Genomic DNA, 24,029 nt, shown 5'->3' with positions numbered 1-24,029 from the left:
ATACCATAAGTCAGAACAAGATCTAAGATATGATTAAAGTGGTGGGTGGACTCATTTACTTTTTGATCAAAGCCAATAGAGTCTAATAATAGATTAAATTCAGTGTTGAGGCTGTCATTCTCAGCATCTGTGTGGATGTTAAAATCGCCCACTATAATTATCTTATCTGAGCTAAGCACTAAGTCAGACAAAAGGTCTGAAAATTCACAGAGAAACTCACAGTAACGACCAGGTGGACGATAGATAATAACAAATAAAACTGGTTTTTGGGACTTCCAATTTGGATGGACAAGACTAAGAGACAAGCTTTCAAATGAATTAAAGCTCTGTCTGGGTTTTTGATTAATTAATAAGCTGGAATGGAAGATTGCTGCTAATCCTCCGCCCCGGCCCATGCTACGAGCATTCTGACAGTTAGTGTGACTCGGGGGTGTTGACTCATTTAAACTAACATATTCATCCTGCTGTAACCAGGTTTCTGTTAGGCAGAATAAATCAATATGTTGATCAATTATTATATCATTTACCAACAGGGATTTAGAAGAGAGAGACCTAATGTTTAATAGACCACATTTAACTGTTTTAGTCTGTGGTGCAGTTGAAGGTGCTATATTATTTTTTCTTTTTGAATTTTTATGCTTAAATAGATTTTTGCTGGTTATTGGTAGTCTGGGAGCAGGCACCGTCTCTACGGGGATGGGGTAATGAGGGGATGGCAGGGGGAGAGAAGCTGCAGAGAGGTGTGTAAGACTACAACTCTGCTTCCTGGTCCCAACCCTGGATAGTCACGGTTTGGAGGATTTAAGAAAATTGGCCAGATTTCTAGAAATGAGAGCTGCTCCATCCAAAGTGGGATGGATGTCGTCTCTCCTAACAAGACCAGGTTTTCCCCAGAAGCTTTGCCAATTATCTATGAAGCCCACCTCATTTTTTGGACACCACTCAGACAGCCAGCAATTCAAGGAGAACATGCGGCTAAACATGTCACTCCCGGTCCGATTGGGGAGGGGCCCAGAGAAAACTACAGAGTCCGACATTGTTTTTGCAAAGTTACACACCGATTTAATGTTAATTTTAGTGACCTCCGATTGGCGTAACCGGGTGTCATTACTGCCGATGTGAATTACAATCTTACCAAATTTACGCTTAGCCTTAGCCAGCAGTTTCAAATTTCCTTCAATGTCGCCTGCTCTGGCCCCCGGAAGACAATTGACTATGGTTGCTGGTGTCGCTAACTTCACATTTCTCAAAACAGAGTCGCCAATAACCAGAGTTTGATCCTCGGCGGGTGTGTCGTCGAGTGGGGAAAAACGGTTAGAGATGTGAACGGGTTGGCGGTGTACACGGGGCTTCTGTATATATATATATATATGGCACACACCTAGCAGTTATAAAAATTGCATTAAAACATTGCAGGTTTTTTTCCCCCAAGTTTCAAGGTGTTATTTTTGCACCCCTAATTTGCACCCATTGGTGTTGAGACATAATACAACACAAGTGAACAAACTGCAATCACAGTGTTTTGATTTATAAACAACAGGTAAGTAATAATGAATAATGAACAAAATAAATGGGTGATTCTTTAACTACGGGCACTATTGGCCTTGTAAATGTAATTTCCACCACACCATTGCCTTACAATATAAAGCGCCTTGGGGCAACTGTTTGTTGTGATTTGGCGCTTTATACATGTGCTCTGATGTCACTGTTTATCTCCATAGAAACTACCCAAACAATCTTTCATACAAACTGTTTAAAGGGACATTACAGTGTTGTGGTGGAAATTACGGCAATAGTGTGGGACAACTACATTTTGTTTAAAAAAATCACAACAGTTGTATGACATTGAATACCCCAATTATGTTTTGATTATTTTACTGATATTTTATTCAGAGATATTTTAAAACATTAGAAAAAACATTTCTTTACCATTCATTTTTATCATTGAAGATCAAAAGTCTGGGTGTGGGACAAGCACAAAACGGCAATATTTGCATATAATGATGCTGAAAAAAGGTGAAAAAGTCATCATAGACTACTAGAACAAATTTCTTAACACACTTTCATTGTAAAGATAACTATAAAAGTGTGAAATTTCCCCTTTTTTTCAGTTTTTCATACAATATGATCAAAGGACATAATAAGTGCCCGTAGTCTAAGAATCACCCAAATAAATGTATTATGTATCAGATGTAAGTTCATTCTCCTTTGAACTGTTTCATTGCTTACTGATTTTAGCATTAAAAGAGCAGACGATGAAATGATTAGACAGTGGTTGGCTTTAATGTTCCAAATCAATTGAAAAAGCAAATTTATTTTGTTTAAAACACCATACACCTGACTGCCTCAGGAATGTGGATCCATATCAAATTATGAATTTCATATTTAAAGGCCGCATACAAAGGTCCGAAAATCTATATTTTCAGGTTACTTGAAGGTTGTTCTATAGAAAGCCAGAATAGTGAGTATATTTTAGTCAAATCGGTCCGTCTCTATTTATTTTGTTTCTTATTTGGTTACACATTGGTCCTGAAATATCCCGGGGTCATAATGCCAACTGGTAAGAAAACGCGCTGCTGCATAATGTTGAGGCAGGGATAGCCCATTATCAGTTGCTTTCATTCACAATAGCATAGGATTCAAACATCAACTTGGAAAGCTTTTTGTCCAGTATTTCTCCCAATGATGACACTGAAACAACTCCAGGGCAACTCCAATTTAGGGCACATTGCCACACCCAGACATAATATTTTTTCAGTATTTCCTAATACAGATTCCACATTGCTGATTCAAAATATCTGAATTGCTATTTCCATATAAGAAACATAAAGAGAAATGAGGCAGAGAAATTTGTAGTACAAAACAGGCAGGGGTAAGATTCACAGCGTGGCAGAGATCGAAGGAAACAAGCAAGGTCAAAAGTACGAGGCAAACAAGACAAAAACAAGGATGCGAGGATGTGAAACAAGGTCGACAAACTGGCAGGGGACAGACAGAAAATGAGGGCTTAAATACAAGGGGAGTAATCAGGGCACAATGTGAAGCAGGTGCGAGGAAGGTTCTGGAAGGGGCGTGGCCAGACAAGACAGGGAAGACAGACAGTGAGTGCAAGTGACCCCACCTACAACCAACCAAGACAAAAAGAACTGAATACCACAGAAAACAAAATGCAGAAACTTAACTAAGACAGAACTCACCACATGGCTAAAGTATAAAAGGAAAAACTCATGACTACAGTGAAAGGCAGAGTGCAAACACAATGAGAAAAAAATGAAAAGCCAAGACTAAACTGGAACTCACTGGTAGCAAACACAGATAATATGAGCGAAGCCTCGCGCAGTGGAGCGAAGGTCACTCATGTTACAGGGCATCCTAAACAGGAAGTGCCAAAATTCAAATCCACAGTAAAAGAGGAAATGTTCAAATGTCAAACACTTCCTGGATTGACAGATGAGATCCCATGGAATCTCACAGGAACTCAGTGGCAAGCTCACACTCAAACAGGAAGTGCCAAATTTTTAGTCATGGGTGGAGCTAGAGCGGAGGCCGGGGTTTCACTGGACTCCCCTGAAATCTGATTGGACACAGGTGATTGACATGTCAAGGCACCACACGTCTGGTTGAAAGACCTGCATTTTGAAATCAGTGAGTCACATTGACTGCTAGGTTCCTCCTGTCCAGTAGTTTGTGCTGTGTACCACAAAAAGTTGTAATCCACCTTAGAAGAAGAAAAATGTTTGCTTCAGAGTTGAACTGAACACGTCATTTGAACTATGGACTTCTAATCTCACCAAACTTATATTGATGAGTAAACGATCATATTTGATGCCAGAAATGAGGTCCAGGTTGTTAAAAGCAGCATTTCTTCTTTAATTCGGGTTGCCTTATATAAACATGTTTAAGCTAACAGCTGGTTCATGGTCTGTTGACTTATTAGTGCAGCAGATAACTGAAACAATCCTTCAAATGGTGATACAAACATCAAATTCAGCACAAATACAGCTGGAGCAAAATTAATGCAGCAACTTTAACTTTTGACCCCTGTTACAAACTGAAACTGACCTTGGTATTTCACACATTTTAATTTGTTTATTCCATTTCAAAAACATTTTTTTTCTAAAATTATCTTCCTTAACTCAAACTGAAAGCAAATCTCTACAACTTGATATAAATTAATTAAAAATATAAAACCCAGCTTCCTGATGAAGTGGTGTAGAGGAGGATTTTCTTAAAAAGAAGACCTGAAAGTTCAGCTGCAATCTGAACATTTGAGATGAAAGCCTAGATTTGATGTTTTGGTGAAAGAAACTTTTGTATTTCTTCATAATTGATGTAAATAAAGTCCAACACATATTCAGTGACTTGGAAATGTTCATGTTTCCATCCCCTGACTTGTCTAAAGAAAACTGTCAATAAAACTGATTATTATTTACAGGTTTTTCAAGTTTTAGAGATTTGCTTTCAGTTTGACTTTGAGGAAGATCATTTTAGAATTTTTTACTCTTTATTTTTTATATTTATTGTATTTAAAATGGCATAAACAAATTAAAATGTGTGAAATTCCAAGTGTTCCAATACTTTTGGAGGGCACAGTATCCTAAACTTATGATGAGTGCAAAATGAGTGTGGTATTATTACCATTTTGTTTAAGAATATTTAATTTTCACTGTTCATGTACTTTGTGTCAAATCATAGTCATATCGTATATCATATTGATATGACAGTTCACTAAGATATATCTTCTATTATACATTCCAAATCTAAGGTTGAACTCTACTAGTGAATACTAAGGTACACCTAAATATCTTTAAAAAAAAAGAGAAAGTAAAGCCACTTAGGTGCCTGGTCTTGAGAACCAGGGATGGTAGATTGTAAAGCTTTTTATCCCACTGGAACTCTCCCTACCCACCTACGTGGCCCAAGAATATGGACAACATGTATATAAGTGACATTTACATGACAATTTATATGACAATATTGAAATACAATAATTTGCCCATATTGTACCATGTTGTACAGCCCTGCTGTCAACTCGCTGAAAACTTTGAATATTAATTTACATCTACATTAAAGAAAAATGCTTAAAGTGGCAGGGGGTAAAGAGTGCTGTAATTGGGGGGGGAGGGGTCAGCTGAAAAGCAAAAAAAGGAAAATGCTTAAAAAGGCGGGGTCTGGGGGGGCAGAGCTCCTGCTTGAAGCTGAAAGGTTTTTGTCATGCTCATGCTCCCAAGAACCATTCTACTGAAAAAAGTCTGAAGGACCTAAAGGACATGGTTAGATGGCGAGGAGCTTTTCCAGGCATGTGAGAGGCAAATAAATAGAAATGCTTAAAAAGGTGGTGGGGGGGGGCTCTGTGCCCCAGAAGCTGAAAGGTTTTAGCCATGCTAATGCTCCCCTAAAGCATTTAGTCAAAATAAAGTCTGAAAGACCTAAATGGTATGGTGAGATGCTGACGAGCTTCGCTCATTCATATCCACGACATATGCATATTATAACATATGATCAAAACAAAACAGATACACTAATGACTACATGCTGAAAACAAATGCAGGGTGGACAAACCTAGAACGGAACGGATGAAGACTACAGAATAAAAGGTGATACAATAAATAATAACAAAGTGGCAGGCAGACTAATGACTAACTAGAAAATAAATGATGAACAGAAAACAAAACCAGAGGCTATGGACGACAGATAAAGCAAAACAGATAACACAACAGAGAATAAATAATAAACCGAGAAAGCAACCAAAAACTAAAGGAACATAACCAGATGATAAAACACAGAAGAGAAGATAAACAGAAACTATAACGGATAATCAAGAACAGAACTCGGGAAAGATGATCAGACCCTGACCAAGACCCTGAATGGGCCAAATCCTGTCACATTCAAGATTTAAGTGTTTTTCAATGACTTACTTCATAACCTTCATTCTTCCGCAACGGTATCAGCATCACCAAAGGACCTCATGGCTCCATAAGCTCTTTCTAATCATCTCTTGATCTCAAAGGCTTAGAACCAATTTGACTGTCAGCATATGTACGTTTCGACAGTTACGCCACGTACACACACACACACACTTCTGATGGGCGCGTCAAGGTAGTGATTGAAAGCCTGGATCTTAGGCTTGATCGAGACAATCACCAACTCCTCACTCAAGCTTCTCAATTACTGCAATCAGGACATCCACTCAATCCACAATAAACCCTTCCTTGCTAACAAAGACACCTAAGCCACTACTATGATGTGAAATGACACTATATGTAAGTATGATCGATACCTATTTCTTTGACATTAACATTTGACCTTGCTCTGTGCCTTTAACCAGTGCTTCTCTAAAAAGAAGAAAACCACCCATGTCTGACCTTCAACCATTTCAAGTTTGATCCAGACAGGAGAAAAATGACTTTACTTATACACTACACACATATGCAAAGAACCATTAGAGTACTGTGTGAGTGTAGTTATTTATAGTTCAAACCCTTTCACTAGTTTCTGTGAAAATTCCTTCCTTCCTTTACTTACTTATAGTATGGACACAAACCAAAGCATAACTTTATTGGCAGAGGTAAACAATTTTAAAGGAAAATAATAATGGTCATGAGTTATGTTATATGAAATGACTGATTATTGGTTGTCACTCTGTACATGCCACAGTCTGCTTTATCTGAGAAGGGTATTTACTCACCATAGCTTCACTGTCTTTTTCATTCCATGACAATAGTCTGTCTATGCACAAACAAATAATAAACAAAAATGACCAGCTCTTATTATGCACCTCCAAACCAGGCTGTTCAGCAGTCTATATTTTGCACAAACACCAGCATCACTTCAGGGTGCCAAGGAAACGGCATCACCCCATGAATATTCAGTAATGAGCCTGACATTTTCTCTGCATCCACTGTTGATGGAGGGTTTGGGAGGGGGAGGAGGAGTTATATCTGGATGCTCAGTCATTGGACACACCTTATAATTATAGAAGGCCCATTCATATGCTGGCACAAGTCAAAGTAAATATTGTCTTGACAAAATTTAATCATGAAAGCAAAAAAAAAAAGCAAATATGCATCATGAGAGGGAACAACATTTGGATTTACAACTCAGACATCATGGATGTGAGCTGGGTTGCAGAGATATTCTTATTGTGATATTAAGTAAAAACATAACCAACTGGTGGTACTTACATCTGATGTGAAATCATTTTAAAGGCTGTGCACATTGTACGCAGGGTTTTCACCTTCTTGTGCATACATGAATTTTTTGCATCGACGGCGAACACCAGTCACGAGCACCAAGCCAACGAGTACAGACATGTAATGTCCCTCCATGGGATTATCATAACGTAACGACTTAAGGCCATTCACAAGCTGAAATGACCAAGTGTTTGACAGAATATGGACTTTGGTTAAGGATGACTTTAGCGTTACCATGCAGTCTAACTTGTGGGGGATGCGGGGATTAGCAGAGGTTCCATTTTAACAGTGGATTTGGGCATGCAGAGAGTGTCAGCAAAATTTGTGCCAAAGTAGCTGACTGCGGGGGAGAAGCAACTGTGTCTGGAAGTCCCGCAGCAGCACATTCTGGTTAGCTGATTCAAACTTTTGTGGCTGCAAACACTCCTGTGATTCGTCAGACTTCCTACTCTCTTACACACACACACACACACACACACACACACACACACACACACACACACACACACACACACACACACACACACACACACACACACACACACACACACACACGCACACACACACACACACTTCTGCCAACAGTTCTGCCATTGATAGAAGCATATCTGGTAGTCCTCTTTGAAATGGTGTCCGGCTGGGTCATCGTGTTCTGCACGAAATCTTCTTGTGACTCAAATCGAGCCCCTTTTAGTGGTGATTTGAACAGCCAAAAATCAGAGAGAGCCATATCAGGACAAATTACAGAAGTGCTGTGTTTGGCTAAGAAAGCCTGACTGAGTTTCCCGCATGTCCAAATCCTCTGTCAAAAGTCCCCACCTCAAGTCGTTCTGTCATCCAACGGAGGAGCAAACAATGTGTTGACTCTTTGGCTTGGTGCTCTGTCTGGTGTGCACTGCAGATGAGAAAAAAATTCAAGCATGTGCAAGAAGGTTCCTTTCACCTCATGACATCTCGCATGCTGCATTTGTTTCCGTGGGATAAAATAAGGTCTGATACTTTTTGCACCTTGTACATTATTTTCATGAATCATAAATAGGCTGACTGCATTTACATAGCTTTCATCATCAAAGTGCTTTACAGTGATGCCTCCCATTCACTTATGAGCACAGACTTGCAAACCAATGCAAGGAGCTCAACAACACACCGACAGATACTTGTGGGTTAAGGGATCCTTAGTTATAGTAGAGAAGCTTGAATCTTTGACTGGACTGGGTTGCTTGACGCGAGGATGTTTTGCTTCAAATCGCAGAAGCTTCCTCAGCTAAAATTCTTGCTCTGGTAATCTGACTTCTGTCTTGACTCTTGTAGAGAAGAATAAACAGAAGCCACAAAAGCTGGAGTTTTAAAACTAACCAGACCCCTCCTACCGAGAGGCAGACTGCTATAGGCTAGTGACTAAACAATAGCTCTAATTAGCACCTATTGTGCACTAGTTAGCACCCTCCTAATGACAGGGCAGCTGTCCCTCCTAATGATGGGACGGACGCCTCTCCTGCCGGCTCCCTTGACGACTCTCCTGATGACGTGAATGACTCATTACCATGAACAAAAGACTGAAACTGCTTTGACCCGAGTACCCCATTGTAAACAGGGGACAAAGCGTGTCTCAGACCCCCTCCCCAGTTAAGGCTGGGTTTCAACTGTTTCACAAAGAATGCCTCCTTGACCCCTCTCTCAAACCATTTCTTCTCTCTGGCTAAGATTTTAACTTCCTTGTCCTCAAAAGGGTGGTTAGTGTCTTTAAGGTGGAGATGAACTGCAGACTGAGGTCCACTGTCGCCACAGTGGACCTCAGAGACAGTATCTACAGCTGCAGCTTTTCTCATGTGCTTCATGAGGTGGAGAAAGCATTTGGAATCATCTCCAAGGTAATCATTTATCATATACATATTGTAATGGCTTGGTAAACAGTTGCATTTTCTTTCCTTCTTATGAGTTTGATAATGTATCTGTAAAATTATTGTTTATTGTGAATGTAACATCTCATCATGATCATTCAGATGCAGTGCGCTATGGCAGTGAGACACACTGACTTGCAGTGACAGTGTTTTCAAATAGATTGCGTAATGTTGACGTCTAGTTCACAAAATTAATGCATGCCAGGGATTTTGAACAGTTCAAAATTTTCTTTGCTCCTTCAGCTCTTGTTACTTCTCTATTTTCTCATGATCCTTTCTCATGCTGCTGTCAGCTGGGATTGCCACATCAATCACAACTGCGGTGTTCTTTCCCTTGCCAACCACCACTATGTCTGATTGGTTGGCCAGCAGCTGCCTGTCTGTCTGGAATTTGAAGTCCAGGACCTTAGCCCTATCGTTCTCAACCACCTTTTGTGGCATCTCCTATTGGGACTTGGTGACATCTAATCCTCTAATCTGTATGCAGCACAGATGTTCCTATACATAATTCCCGACACTTGGTTGTGCTTCTCAGTGTACACTGTCCCAACTTGCATCTTGCATCCTGCTACTATGTGCTGGACTGTCTCTGTTTCATATTTGCACAGCCTGCAACTTTGGCCTGGCTGCAACTCCTCGGCACTTGCACCTCCTCAAGTTCTCTCACAATTGTGTTAAATAAAGTTCATTAACTCCTCACAGACCGATCGCCAGCGAGAGAACGTATCCACATCCAGTATAAGTACTCCCGGAGGACATCTTCATGCCCACTCATGGATGGATCGCGCGCATGTCACAGAAAGAAAAACTAGAAGAGATCAGAGTGCACACCTGCAGTGCTGCACAAGAAGAAAGATAAATTAGAACACACATCAGAGCACACACATCAGAGCACACACCCACAGCGCGGCACATGAAAAAATGATAAACCAGAAGTGAAATCAGAAATAAAGTCCATTAACTCCTAGAAATAATATATTCTGGCTTTTCCAATTTATCAACCCCATTTGCATGTCCAGGCAGTCTGTTGGAGCCAAGCTTCTCCCCTGCTGCACGCAACTGACGCAGACATTCCTGCGTATTAGATATGCAGCATATGCAACTTTATGGGTAAGGGGCTTTAGGAACCTACCAGCCACTTGGCATTGGTGTTGTCTTTCTCCCAGATGTTCTTCCAGTATTGCTCAGTCTCACTTGTGGGCAGGTCTGTTCTTGTGCTACTGTTTTTCCTCTTTCACCCTGGATGGGTCATTGAAGAACAGGCTGTTTATTTTCTTGGCCTCTGATTCTCTAGTGTATCTCTTCAGCTGAGCAGCCCAAGCGTTGAGCCTTTGTTTGGCAGCTTCCAGGGCCTCAGTTATGGACATCTTGTTGTACTTCTTATCCATCCAGGATCTAAGTCTCATGATGCCCTTCTGTACCTCTGTTAGCTGACTAACATCCTTCTGCCCTCTTTCAGGTATTCTTGATCTTATACCAAAATGTGTCAAGAATTACTGTGGAAGTGGCATATAGGAGCTGCGTTTATGTCTGCAACACACAAACACACATACATATATATATTTCATTACCATGTTTGTGTTGTATGCTGCTGTGACAGAAATGGATCTTTTCTGTAACAAACAAATCCATTAAAGACATGAGGGGTGAGAGCAACAAAAATTAAATAATTAAAAGAGAGATGATGAAAATGCATGTGAAATACAAAAACAGAGTGATAAATGATCAAGTGATTTCATTCATTTAAAGCTTATTTGCTGAAAACCATCCTGATATAATAAACAGTCTTGTTTCATCATTTCCCCTATCTCACATTCATAATTAATCCCTGACAACACAACATTATTTATCAGGAAAGTGTCCATATGACAGTTTTCTAAATTAAATTTTAAATTTATCAGCTCATTTCATCATTTATCTCTCCATTTTTAAATTTAAAATACATTTTTACTCATCCGTTTTAAAAATTCACGTGTTTTTATTGGCCGTTTTTACCAGTTATGTTACTTGCACTTCTTATATCCACAATGCAAAATGTGGCAAAACTGAGAAAAACGTGTCAAACAGTTCACCATTCAGAAAGCATAAAAAATAGCCCCCATCCCCCCAAAAAAACAAAAGCAGTTATTATCCTGATTGTGTCATTAGAATGTGTTCTGTAAGTACTTCAAAATTTACATTTGTGTCCTCTCAGAAAGGTTATTTTTTAAATTCAAATATCTAATTTTAAAAGTTGCATATTGTACAATTAAAAAAAAACAACAAAAAAACACTAACTTTAAAAATTACCTCAACTTTGTTGAGGTAACTGTTATAATGATTTAGCCATAACACTGCGTCACATATTTTCATGTCATAGACTCAAATGAGCGATCTGATTTATGCATTCATATCCGGTGCCACGTATTTCAGAAAAAAAAAGTGCAGTACAGCATGAAAATCTGACATCAAAAACACATTATTTATTGCAGACTTTTGTCAGCTCATCATGACATATAGGTGGCCTTACCCAACCCCACAAAGAAACAAATCCTCTGGAGCTGGCACTGTTCTTATAAGAATATTTATCACCTGAAACGCCACCTTCTGTGAAACTTAAGCCCTGGTCACACAGCACTAATGAAGGACAACGATGCCCAAACGAAACAAGAAATATGGACTTTAGTTAACTTTCAGAGGCATTGTTTAACCTTCATTCAGCTTCATTCCTGCAGCTGGTGCTTTGTCGGAATTTTAAACTGTTGAAAAATTTGAAAGAATACCGACGACAACCTCAATTCACCCGCATTTCGTTTTGCTGTTGTTCCTGCCAGTTTCTTATCGTTTGCTTAATTTTTCTAATGATAGTGTGTAGTTTGACTTTCGTCCAACCTCCCAACTCTGACATATTGGACGAAGGTTGGCAATATCTGAACGAATCAATAACTAAAGTCAGGGTTGCCAACTTTGGGACCTCGGCTGGAGTGAGACTGCGCCTGCATAGCGCAGTCTCAATTTGGTAACCCTAATCCTAATTAACAAAAAACAGTCCTTTATTAATAAAAATAATAATAGAAGGGAAACTCAGTTTGATTCTTTTCTTCTCCACATCCATCCTTCTTTCTTTTCCAAAATATTTCAGCAAGCTCATCTACAGGCATGTGAGAGGCAAATAAAGAAAAATGCTTAAAATGGCTGGGGGTCAAGACGGTCCTGGTTAGCCATGCTAATGCTCCCCAGAACCATTTTCTGCAGCGAATTTGCAAGGAGAAATAGGGAGGCAGCCGTTTATCCAACTCTTCACAAGTTGGACAAAATATTCGCCCTATTGATGTTTCAAATCCTGCAAAACTTCGAAGAGGTCACCATACTGCGAGATCTCAGTAATATTGAGAACTGCATTGAGATGCTCTGATCGGGCTGTACTTTAACCGCTGCACACGGACAACACCATTAACATTGCAACATTTATATTGTGCCTAAAACTCTCATGAATATATTCTCTGGGTTTATAGACATTGTTATTGCGTTTGTTTTTATGTAAGCATGAGAGAATCACAGGCTGTCTCTCTGTTATTTTCAATACGCTCGCTTCTTGATCATGTCGTTCTGGGGGAATGAGAAGTTTGCTCTTTAATGTCTTGATTATTGTTCTTTACAACACTGTTTGTCCTCTTTGTTCCAGACAAATATACGTATATAATATGTCTGAAATTCGGTTTCTGTTTATTAAATTCCACACAGATTAAATGTAGCAGACACGCATTGTTATAATTGTTTTAGCAAGTTTTCAGGGTATCATGCATGCAGTCTCTTATTAACATGACGAAAAGCATAAAAAATTACATTTTTGTCGTATAATATTCATTTACAACTGTCATGTGGACTCTCTGGCGTGCAAGGGATTATGGGATATGTCAATAGGGCGAATGTCTTAATATGATACCAACTTCTGTGCCGTGTGAGTCTTCTCCCCAAAACTGGAGAGCAGGAAAAGACTCAAGTCTAAGACCACTGAAAGTTTGTGGTTTTTAAATAAAAACCTTTGGAGCCCCATGTGCTTGGTTTCAGTTCAGAAGGTTCCGGGTTCAAATCCCACCCCTGCCACATCTCTCCATGTAACGTGGAGTTGCGTCAGGAAGGGCATCAGGTGTAAAACCTGTGCCAATTCAACATGCAGATCCACCTTGGATTTGCTGTGGCGACCCCGAGTGCAAACAAGGGAGCAGCCAAAGGGACTTCCTGTATATTATAACAGCCCCTAGTTGGAGGAGCATTTCACAATTTAAATTTCCATTACATACAGTATTTTATGATGGCACAATCACATTATAACAAGTATATTATTGTCTTTAAACGAAAATATAGCCAAAATTTCAAGATGCACATAGAACCTTTATTATTTAACATACATAACAGTGCCTGTTTAATTGTTCAATGCAAATGCTATGTTAAATATTGGCCAGCAGATGTCACTATATTTAATTGTATAGAATGCTTCAAACACTGAACCATTTCAACACAATTGCTTCATATTTATTCAGTGGTTCAAAACTCTTTGGTTTCTACGTCACCAATAACTACCAATAAAATACATCAGCAACCATACATTTTCAGTGCACAGATAGACTTACAATCATGAATACTTGCTAACCAAGACATTAAATAAAGTACGACATGTCCTCTAAATGGCCTAGTTGCAACTTGTTGAAGTCTGTAGTCTACTGTGTCAGCATTGATTAGGCTATGTCTGTATAGTGAAAACCCAGTTTTATTAGACAATAGATTATTTGATTTGTGATACTATTTATTTGGTTACCTTGTCATCTAAAAAAAGTGCCTGACTCAGAAACAAGCTTTGAAGCTTTGCTCAAACTTTCTCTGAACTCTTCACATGCAGTTGATGTATCAGCTGCAAGGTTTTCAGCGACTCAACGATCAGAGAATACTGCAGACAGAACGTCGTCAGCAGATGTTAGCTGTTTCACTTGCATTCCTTTAACTCCTTGCACTGTGGCCTGGTCTGGTCTGCTCCAGTTACCAACAGAAAATTAACGGGAGAAAATTTTATTTTGGCATGACATTTCTTGCTTGTGCGTGATATTGATGCTGAAAGTGTGAGTGTCACACCAGCGCTGTGAGAGTTGGCAACCCTGCTAAAGCTTCGACGAGCTGAATGAAACAACTACACACATTTCAGCTGTTTGTGGCTGGCCTGTGTCTGCATGTCTTTGGGAGTAGCCTTCGTCTAGGGACAGTTCCCCGTGGCTGATGCCATGCTCTCGTCAAAGGTACTTGTCAGGACAAATACTATCACAGAAAGTGTACAACAAGGTACAGGCATGTTGTGAGAATTCAGAATGTGTGCTCACTTTTATAACCATCATGAATGTTTCGTTTTGATTTTGTTTGAGGCGTCAAGGTCGACGTTTGCTTCATTTTTCCTTTTCATTTTAAGTTCTGTTTGAGTTTGTTTTTTGGTGATGGGAAAAGTGGAGGATCTTTCATCCACCTTGACGATTTTTGACTTTTTATCCTTCATCCAGCTTTCGCCGTTTGCCTGGGGCATAAACCATTTCATGTGCTTGTTTTTAAAGGTTGCATATTTGACGTGCAGTTCCGCAGAGGAATAGGCATGAAGTACAGCGCACTTGGACATCCAGCCTTCGGGCGCAGTGTGGGTCAGTGCGGAGTCAACCCATGCGATCACATCCACTGCAGAAATGGGGGCACGTGTGTTGACTCAGGCTCGTCTGTGTAGTACGTAGACATCATTTTCGATTTCTGGCGTTATATTTGACTGCAGAATAGTAACGTGCTTAAATCGGCTCTACAGGACAAGCACAGGAACATTCTGCATGTACACAGTACTCAAACGGTCTCATCTGTCTGTAGTTGCCAGTGCCCGTTTGGATGGAAGGGTGCACTCTGTTCCAACACCGTGTCTGTGTGCGATGCCGAGCACCGTCCCCCTCCTCTCTGTGCAGGCGGCTCCACCTGCATCCCTCTGCCAAATGGTTACACCTGCAAGTGCCCCCTGGGAACTGCAGGACTGCACTGCGAGAAAGGTCACATTATCACACTGTATTATGATATACGAGGGCTGTCAATAAAGTAACGGTCCTTTTTCTTTTTTTCAAAAACTATATGGATTTCATTCATATGTTTTTACGTCAGACATGCTTGAACCCTCGTGCGCATGCGTGAGTTTTTCCACGCCTGTCGGTGACGTCATTCGCCTGTGAGCACTCCTTGTGGGAGGAGTCGTCCAGCCCCTCGTCGGAATTCCTTTGTCTGAGAAGTTGCTGAGAGACTGGCGTGTTGTTTGATCAGAATTTTTTCTAAACCTGTAAGACACATCGAAGTGGACACGGTTCGAAAAATTAAGCTGGTTTTCAGTGAAAATTTTAACGGCTGATGAGAGATTTTGAGGTGATTCTGTCGCTTTAAGGACTTCCCACGGTGCGAGACGTCGCTCAGCGCTCTCAGCCGCCGTCGTCAGCCTGTTCAAGCTGAAAACCTCCACATTTCAGACTCTATTGATCCAGGACGTCGTGAGAGAACAGAGAAGTTTCAGAAGAAGTCGGTTTCAGCATTTTATCCGGATATTCCACTGTTAAAGGAGATTTTTTTATTGAAAGACGTGCGGACGGGTCCGCGCGTCGGGACGCAGCCGCCGCGACGCTCCGCCACAGGAAAAACACCTTTGTTGAAAGCCTTAAGGACAAGTTGGAACATGTCCTGCCTGTTAAACAATTTCTCATATACTCACTCCACTGAAAGCCATCAAAAGCCGCCTGGATTTTACAAATGGTTATCAACACGGAGGTGTTTTTCCTGTGCTGCCGCACCGCGTCGGCTGCGTCCCGACGCGCGGATCTGCCCGCACGTCTTTCATTAAAAAAATCTCCTTTAACAGTGGAATATCCGGATAAAATGCTGAAACCGACTTCTTCTGAAACTTCTCTGTTCTCTCACGACGTCCTGGATCAATAGAGCCTGAAATGTGGAGGTTTTCAGCTTGAACAGGCTGGCGACAGCGGCTAAGAGCGCTGAGCGACGTCTCGCACCGTGAAAAGTCCTTAAAGCGACAGAATCACCTCAAAATCTCTCATCAGCCATTAAAATTTTCACTGAAAACCAGCTTAATTTTTCTAACCGTGTCCACTTCGATGTGTCTCACAGGTTTAGAAAAAATTTTGATCAAACAACGCGCCAGTCTCTCAGCAACTTCTCAAAGGAATTCCGACGAGGGGCTGGACGACTCCTCCCACAAGGAGTGCTCACAGGCGAATGACGTCACCGACAGGCGTGGAAAAACTCACGCATGCGCACGAGGGTTCAAGCATGTCTGACGTAAAAACATGAATGAAATCGTTTTTGAAAAAAATAAAAAGGACCGTTACTTTATTGACAGCCCTCGTACATGCAGTTTCCTTCTTACTTCACCGTCATTTCCATTTTCAGTGGTGACCATCAGCGATCCATTCTTCAGCAGTAAGCAGTCTTCATGGATGTCTTTCTCACCTGTGAGGATGAGACACAGGACTGTCCTCCAGCTGCAGTTCCAGCCTTTATCACCTGATGGCATCCTTGTCTATACGGCACAGCATCTCAGTGCCAGAGCTGGTAAGTTGATGTGAATGCATTTCAGTTTGCCTCATACTGATGAATCCTGCTGTGATCAAATGGTATTAAAATGCAAGATAAATAATAATGAAAAAAAAATTTGAACTGAATTCACAAATATGGATGCCCTTCCTGATTACATGGAGAAAATACATATTTTGTCCCCTTCAAACTGGTCTATTTTTTTCTCTTATGACATCAAACACTTCTTTGTTGGGGTTCATGCAATCCGAGACATCCATTGTCTGTCACATGCTGACTCTCCGTTAACCCAATAATTTAATCAATGTTGCAGTACATCTAATTAAACTTATCACATGCAAGTCCATCCAAGTGCAGTCACTTCAAGAAAAACAAGACTGTCCTCCATTTTGACCTAAATTCACATAAATGTTTCAAAGGTGTGTCTTAAAGATGAACTAAGCAGGGACACACCAACCCCTTATTATCTCCACTGACTGAGGGAGGACAGTAGCTATCTAACTCAACAAGACTCATAATGAAGGTTTTGTGGGTAAAATGAAAACCTACCTTCAGGTCCATAAATGGACAGTGATTTTCTTGTTTTTAATGTAACTTTTTTTTTTTTTTTTTTTACACCAACACAATGTAGTTTTAATGAAACCATAAAGATGTTCTTGTGTAGACTTTTTTCGACTGTCTGCACTACAAACCTATCTCCAATGTGGTGCAAATAATTTTTTTGAGAACTCTCTCTCCAAATACTTCTGGCAGTAACTCCCAACGCTGGATGGACAAAAGAAAAAGATAAAACCAAATAAAATTTGAACTCTTCCATATTTTTTTCTTTTAGAAATAAACTGTACACAAACAAGAGTGACTGCTTAACTGTCAGTTAATGGTTAAAAAAATAAAAACAAGATTTATTAATGTGTAAATAAGTTTTGCAATGGAGGTAAAAAAAAAAAAAAAAAAGTCAATAATTATATATAATATAATTCCAAAGCAGTGAAGTTTACCACGGTTTTTTCTTCCCATAGGAGATTTCTTTTGCCTCTCATTAACATCAAGGTATGTTCAGCTACGATACAACCTGGGTGATGGCACCCACATCCTGCAGTCTGCTCATAAAGTGGACACTAGTGGAAGGATGTGGCACACAGTGAGGGCAGGCAGGATTGGTCACCGAGGTTTCCTACAACTGGACAATAACTTGATCAGAGAGAACACAACCCAAGGGATGGCAACCCTAGATGTGTCAACGGACATCTTCATAGGAGGCGTGTCCACGCTGAGTTCTGTCACTTCAGAGGCAACTGAGGCAGAGCCAATGGGCTTCACGGGGGGCCTGAGAGAACTGATTCTCAACAGTAAAGAGTTTGAGCTGACCGAGAGGGGGGCTCATAGTGGAGAAAACGTAGGAGACTGGGACGGAACAGCCTGTGGTTACAAGGTCTGCCAACATGGAGGACGCTGCAAGGTGACAGGCACAGACTCTTTCACTTGTACCTGCTCACCCCTGTGGACCGGCCTGGTGTGTAACCAGTCCGTAACCTGTGTAAACCACATGTGCAAGCACGGGTCGATGTGTGCACCAACTAGTGTCAGCTCCTATGACTGCATATGCCCCTTAGGCTGGGGGGGTACGTATTGTGAAGCAGTAATATCTACAGATACTCTCAAGTTTGTGGGAAACTCCTATGTCAAGTACCAGGATCCAAGATACAACACAAGGAATTTAAGATGCACAGAAATTTACTTCAGCTTCTGCACGAGCACAAATGACAGCTTAATCATGTGGCTGGGAAAAGCAGAACATGAAGACGATGACTACCTTGCAGTTGGACTTCAAAACGGACATCTAAAGATTGCAGTGAATCTCGGAGAAAGACTTTCCCTGCCACTAACTGTCAGCAATCTGACACTTTGTTGTGACAAGTGGCACAACGTCTCACTATCTTTAAACAGCACCGTTATCCAAGTTTTCCTCAACAATAATGGAGTGCTCTTAAAAGATGTGGACCCTTTTGAACGTTATGTAGCTTTAAATTACGGAGGGCAGCTTTACTTTGGAGGATTTGAATTATATAGAAATCTGTCAATTGTGACATCAGGCTTGTTCTCAAAAGGATTTGAAGGAAATCTCAGAAATGTCCATTTGTTTAATGATACAGAACAGTCTCTTATGGTCAAAACCAGTGAGGGTTTTAACATTTATCAGGGCAATTAGTAGTAGAATAGCATGAGTGATAGTTTTAATACCCATCTCACGTAAAATTTCTAAGTTCATCATTTTATGCACCAACTGTAAATTAAACTGTTTGGATTGCAAGTCTGGTTTGAAAGAGTTTGGTCCACTAGTATTTGTACACACCACAATGAAGTTTAAATTAAATGAAAATGTGCTTATATTGCAGACTTTCAGCTTTAACAAAAATATCACATTAAAAATTTAGGAATTACAGCCATTTTTATGCAGTCCTCCTATTTTCAGAGGCCATAATTAACTGGACAAACTAATTATTACTGTTTGTACAAATTATCACCTTCACAACCAGTTTTCTTTAGATATGCCAAGCAATGGATACAAGAACACTTCCAAGGCACTGGACGTCATTTAGATTAATCATTAAGAAACACAGTATGGTACTGAAAATCAGTAAGGTATTCTGTGGTAAATGCTGCTGTAGGCAATTCTCAACAATTGACCATGTGAGGGAAGCCACCAAGAAACACATGGCAACTCAGGAGTTACAGGTTTCTATGACTGAGTGGAGAAAATGCACAGTCAAATATTTGCCTATACAGATTCACGATGAAGCGGAACAAAGGATTTTGAATTAAAGTTGAACATTTAGACTCCTGCTCAAAGTCTACATGACAGGCACAGCTTGACAATAACTTTGTGGTGTACAAAAGCTAAATTACCAAAACTGTTGACGTTCAACTTAAACCTGTAACCTGATGTTCCTCATTGTGAGCAAGTCCTACTTCAAATTAAATTTCATCAAGGAACCTCAAATTCTAGTCACCTTCTGTCCCCAGAAGTAGAGAAATTGTGTAATTTTTACCCCTTTAGTGCCGGCCCTCAAACGAGACTGCGCTGCCCAATTGTAAGCCTTCCACTGTGGTCGATAATCTTGTTAAAAGTCAATGTTAACTCTCCATGAGTGCTTTTTTATTAACATGTATACAAACGCATTTCTATTCAATAATAAAAAAGAATTAGGTTTATTATGAACTGTACATAAAAACAAAGTGCAAAGGTCCACTTCATTTCTATTGTATATTACAAGCCAAAATGTACATAAATTTTTATTAAAAAGTTAATAAAATAAAGCTGGAAAACCTAAGCAGAACGGTTTTAAATCACTTTCCTCAGTGAAAAGGTTTCCTTACATTCATTCTAAATGTTTGAACTTAACCTTTCACTAAAAGGTCCGTAATTGTGATGTAACGCGAGACTGAAATCATTAAGTTTACAAAACAGAACGCATTGTCAGTAGAGGAGCTTAGTATGCACAGATGTATATATACAATAAAATGCTAATTTAAAAATGTGAAATCAAAATGTGAGTTCTTGGGAGTTTGATGAGAATTTGTCTATGAATATCACTGAAATATTTAGCATTTTGGCTGTTAAGTCAAAAACATGAAAGTAACATCTTATGAAGAAAACAGCATACAAGCTGCACACCAGTATACAAACAAGGGTGCGTTCACAAGCTGTGCTTTAAAAAAAATAAAATTTTATAATATAATCATGAGAAACTGTCTTTTGAACTTCTTCTACCGTTCTCATAATCAGAGTCTCGTCTGTGCCGATGTCTGTCTTTGTGACGACTACTGTAGTCATCACTGTGGTGCCTTTCTTTCCTCCTCTCGCCGTGGCGGTCCTCGGAGTGTCCGTGACGTCGACTACTTTCTCTGTGTTTGTCATCGTGGCTGCGGTCATGCTTTCTCTCCCGCTCATGGTGCCGACTCTTTCTCCCATGAGAGTCTCTGCGGTGGCTATGTCTTCCGTGGTGGTCTCTGTCCTCCATGTTTCTTGGTCTTTCCCATGGGTCACAGTATCTCTCTTCTAGGCGCCTGTGGTCTTTGGCCACAGACTGAAGTCGTCCAGGTGATTCAGAGTAGCTCTGAGGCAGATGACGAAGGTATGAAGCACCATCATGGGCCCACAGCGTGCCGTGGCTATGATCCGGGGCCTGTGAGCTTGACATAGTGTTAGCATGGAGGTAATCATAGCTGCCATATACCTGAGGCTGTTGCGGCTGCAGCCGTGCACCACTGTTATAAACTGGTGACGTTACCGGATCTTGTCTGACCTCAGAGGCTTCTATGTAAGTGGTTGCGTAACATTCATCTTGTGGTTCGTGGACCACAGGAGGATACACAGTAGCAGTTATTGTAGCACCAGGCTGGTAAATATCAGGATCTTGACTTTCATTGCAAAAAGAGCTCATGTTAGCTTGTTCCTGGTCCTCAGATTCCAGCTCTGTCTGAGAAAGATGTGAAGATTGTTGATGAAATAGTGAAACTGAATCACTTCTTGTGCTGCTCAACACAGGAACAGGTTTTGGACTCTGTGGAGGTGAGGAAGTGATTTCACCCTCAAGTAGCACAGGCGAGTCAGCTTCATTCTCACTGGAATATGAAGAAACCTTTTTCACCATTTCTGGAGGTTTTGATGCATTTGTGTGATCTGAAGCGGAGACCTCAGAGTTTGACTGCAACAAAGAGTCATCTTCTGGCTTTTCTTTTTCAAGTTCAGTCAAGAAGTCAGCATCGCCTTCAGTTGTTGAGACAGTGCCACCAGACTCATTTCCACTCGCAGCTGTTGACAAGCTTGCCAAATATGCTTCAGTGGAGACATCTGGAGGCTTATCTTTGAGAGAAATTGACACACTATGTGCAGCTGCTTCTGTAGCATTTGGGCCGGACACTTCAGGCCCCGCCTTGCCCGACACTTCAGGCCCCGCCTTGCCCGACACTTCAGGCCCCGCCTTGCCCGACACTTCAGGCCCCGCCTTGCCCGACACTTCAGGCCCCGCCTTGCCCGACACTTCAGGCCCCGCCTTGCCCGACACTTCAGGCCCCGCCTTGCCCGACACTTCAGGCCCCGCCTTGCCCGACACTTCAGGCCCCGCCTTGCCCGACACTTCAGGCCCCGCCTTGCCCGACACTTCAGGCCCCGCCTTGCCCGACACTTCAGGCCCCGCCTTGCCCGACACTTCAGCCTCAGCTTTAGCAGGTTTGGATTCTTTTTTCTTAATGACAAAGCGGTCTCGTGGCACAGCGGCTGTGGGACTTTTGGCATTTCCACCAGTTGGTGCATCCGTTTTCAGAAATGACTGGGTCATCTCAGTGTCATCTGCCTCGGGTGCAGGTTTGCCTCCAAAATCTGGCAGGGGTGGCAATTCCCCACCCCAGCCAACTAACACACCTGGCAGAAAACGCAGTGGTTTTTGTGTTTCTTGATTGGTGGTCTCTTCTGATGCAGATGGTTCTTCAGATGTCTCTGTAGTGGGTTCATTAACGTCTGCAGTAGTGCTGAGTGGTTTGTCCGCTTCTTTTACATGTGAAGGAGTTAAAGACGAAAAGTAAAATTTCTCATCCTCCTCTGTGACTCTGGTTTCTTTTGTAGCAGTGGTAATTGGCTTAATCTCTGGAATAATCCTTGCAGTTTCATTCACGTCTACTGGATGAAAATCCCTTTTTGGCCTCTGGCGAATTATGAGTCCAAGCAGGAGATTGGCACGGTTGTTTTCTAAACCTGTCAAGCAAAAGGTCAAGATAAGCATTTGGGGGGAGAGAGAATCAAAAATGACTACATACAATTTATTTCAATGCTTATGTCACCTGGGCCATCAAAGGGAACAAGCTGGTGTGGGACTTTCTCGGTGCTGCCCAAAGGAATGAGATACATGTCTTTCACTTGTTTTAGGTTATTGGAAACCACCCCAAAACGCTTTCGACTGCTGAAGTATGCATACAGAAGAGTATAAGAGATCTCATCTTCTTCTGTTTCAGGGGAGAAGCGAATCAGGCACACCTCCTTCAAGAAGACAAAAGTCATGAAAGATTATCACCTCTATGTACATTCCATTTCCTTTACATTTGTTCTCATCATAACTAACTACAATTCTGCAAGGAAATGCTGCTTTTGTCTGTAAACCGGTGGTTCTTCCAACATCATCTTCTACAAAAGGTTTGCGAAAAAGAAAAAAGAAAGTAGTTTGTGTCAAATTTGTTCACGATACAAAAAAAGCACAGTAATTGGCCTGAGTTCTACAACCCCTGGCAAAAATTATGGAATCACCGGCCTCGGAGGATGTTCATTCAGTTGTTTCATTTAGTACGAAAAAAGCAGATCACAGACATGACACAAAACTAAAGTAATTTCAAATGGCAACTTTCTGGCTTTAAGAAACACTATAAGAAATCAGGAAAAAAAAATTGTGGCAGTCACTTTTTTAGACCAAGCAGAGGGAAAAAAATATGGAATCACTCAATTCTGAGGAAAAAATTATGGAATCATGAAAAACAAAAGAACGCTCCAACACATCACTAGTATTTTGTTGCACCACCCTGGCTTTTATAACAGCTTGCAGTCTCTGAGGCATGGACTTAATGAGTGACAAACAGTACTCTTCATCAATCTGGCTCCAACTTTCTCTGATTGCTGTTGCCAGATCAGCTTTGCAGGTTGGAGCCTTGTCATGGACCATTTTCTTCAACTTCCACCAAAGATTTTCAATTGGATTAAGATCCGGACTATTTGCAGGCCATGACATTGACCCTATGTGTCTTTTTGCAAGGAATGTTTTCACAGTTTTTGCTCTATGGCAAGATGCATTATCATCTTGAAAAATGATTTCATCATCCCCAAACATCCTTTCAATTGATGGGATAAGTGTCCAAAATATCAACGTAAGCTTGTGTATTTATTGATGATGTAATGACAGCCATCTCCCCAGTGCCTTTACCTGACATGCAGCCCCCTATCATCAATGACTGTGGAAATTTACATGTTCTCTTCAGGCAGTCATCTTTATAAATCTCATTGGAACGGCACCAAACAAAAGTTCCAGCACCATCACCTTGCCCAATGCAGATTCGAGATTCATCACTGAATATGACTTTCATCCAGTCATCCACAGTCCACGATTGCTTTTCCTTAGCCCACTGTAACCTTGTTTTTTTCTGTTTAGGTGTTAATGATGGCTTTCGTTTAGCTTTTCTGTATGTAAATCCCATTTCCTTTAGGCGGTTTCTTACAGTTCGGTCACAGACGTTGACTCCAGTTTCCTCCCATTCGTTCCTCATTTGTTTTGTTGTGCATTTTCGATTTTTGAGACATATT

At 40.9% G+C, this 24,029-nt stretch overlaps 2 protein-coding genes across 2 annotated transcripts in view; one reads left to right on the top strand and one right to left on the bottom strand.

The window, feature by feature from the left end:
* Positions 1-19,768, top strand: part of eys (eyes shut homolog) — a 251,241-nt gene extending 231,473 nt beyond the window's left edge. The window contains exons 18-21 of the mRNA XM_034185116.1: positions 14,671-14,833; positions 14,969-15,141; positions 16,541-16,702; positions 17,704-19,768. Coding sequence (XP_034041007.1) covers positions 14,671-14,833; positions 14,969-15,141; positions 16,541-16,702; positions 17,704-18,893 — 1,688 coding nt within the window. The 3' untranslated portion in view covers positions 18,894-19,768. The remainder of the gene's footprint in view (positions 1-14,670; positions 14,834-14,968; positions 15,142-16,540; positions 16,703-17,703) is intronic.
* A 499-nt stretch (positions 19,769-20,267) lies between these two features.
* Positions 20,268-24,029, bottom strand: part of phf3 (PHD finger protein 3) — a 46,763-nt gene continuing 43,001 nt past the window's right edge. The window contains exons 16-17 of the mRNA XM_034185115.1: positions 22,526-22,721; positions 20,268-22,439 (exon numbers count right to left, since the gene is read on the bottom strand). Of these exons, the coding sequence (XP_034041006.1) occupies positions 20,425-22,439; positions 22,526-22,721 (2,211 nt within the window). The 3' untranslated portion in view covers positions 20,268-20,424. The remainder of the gene's footprint in view (positions 22,440-22,525; positions 22,722-24,029) is intronic.

This window comes from Thalassophryne amazonica, chromosome 13, assembly GCF_902500255.1.
Source record: "Thalassophryne amazonica chromosome 13, fThaAma1.1, whole genome shotgun sequence".
Taxonomy (NCBI): Eukaryota; Metazoa; Chordata; class Actinopteri; order Batrachoidiformes; family Batrachoididae; genus Thalassophryne; species Thalassophryne amazonica.
This window is presented reverse-complemented; position numbering and strand designations above follow the sequence as displayed.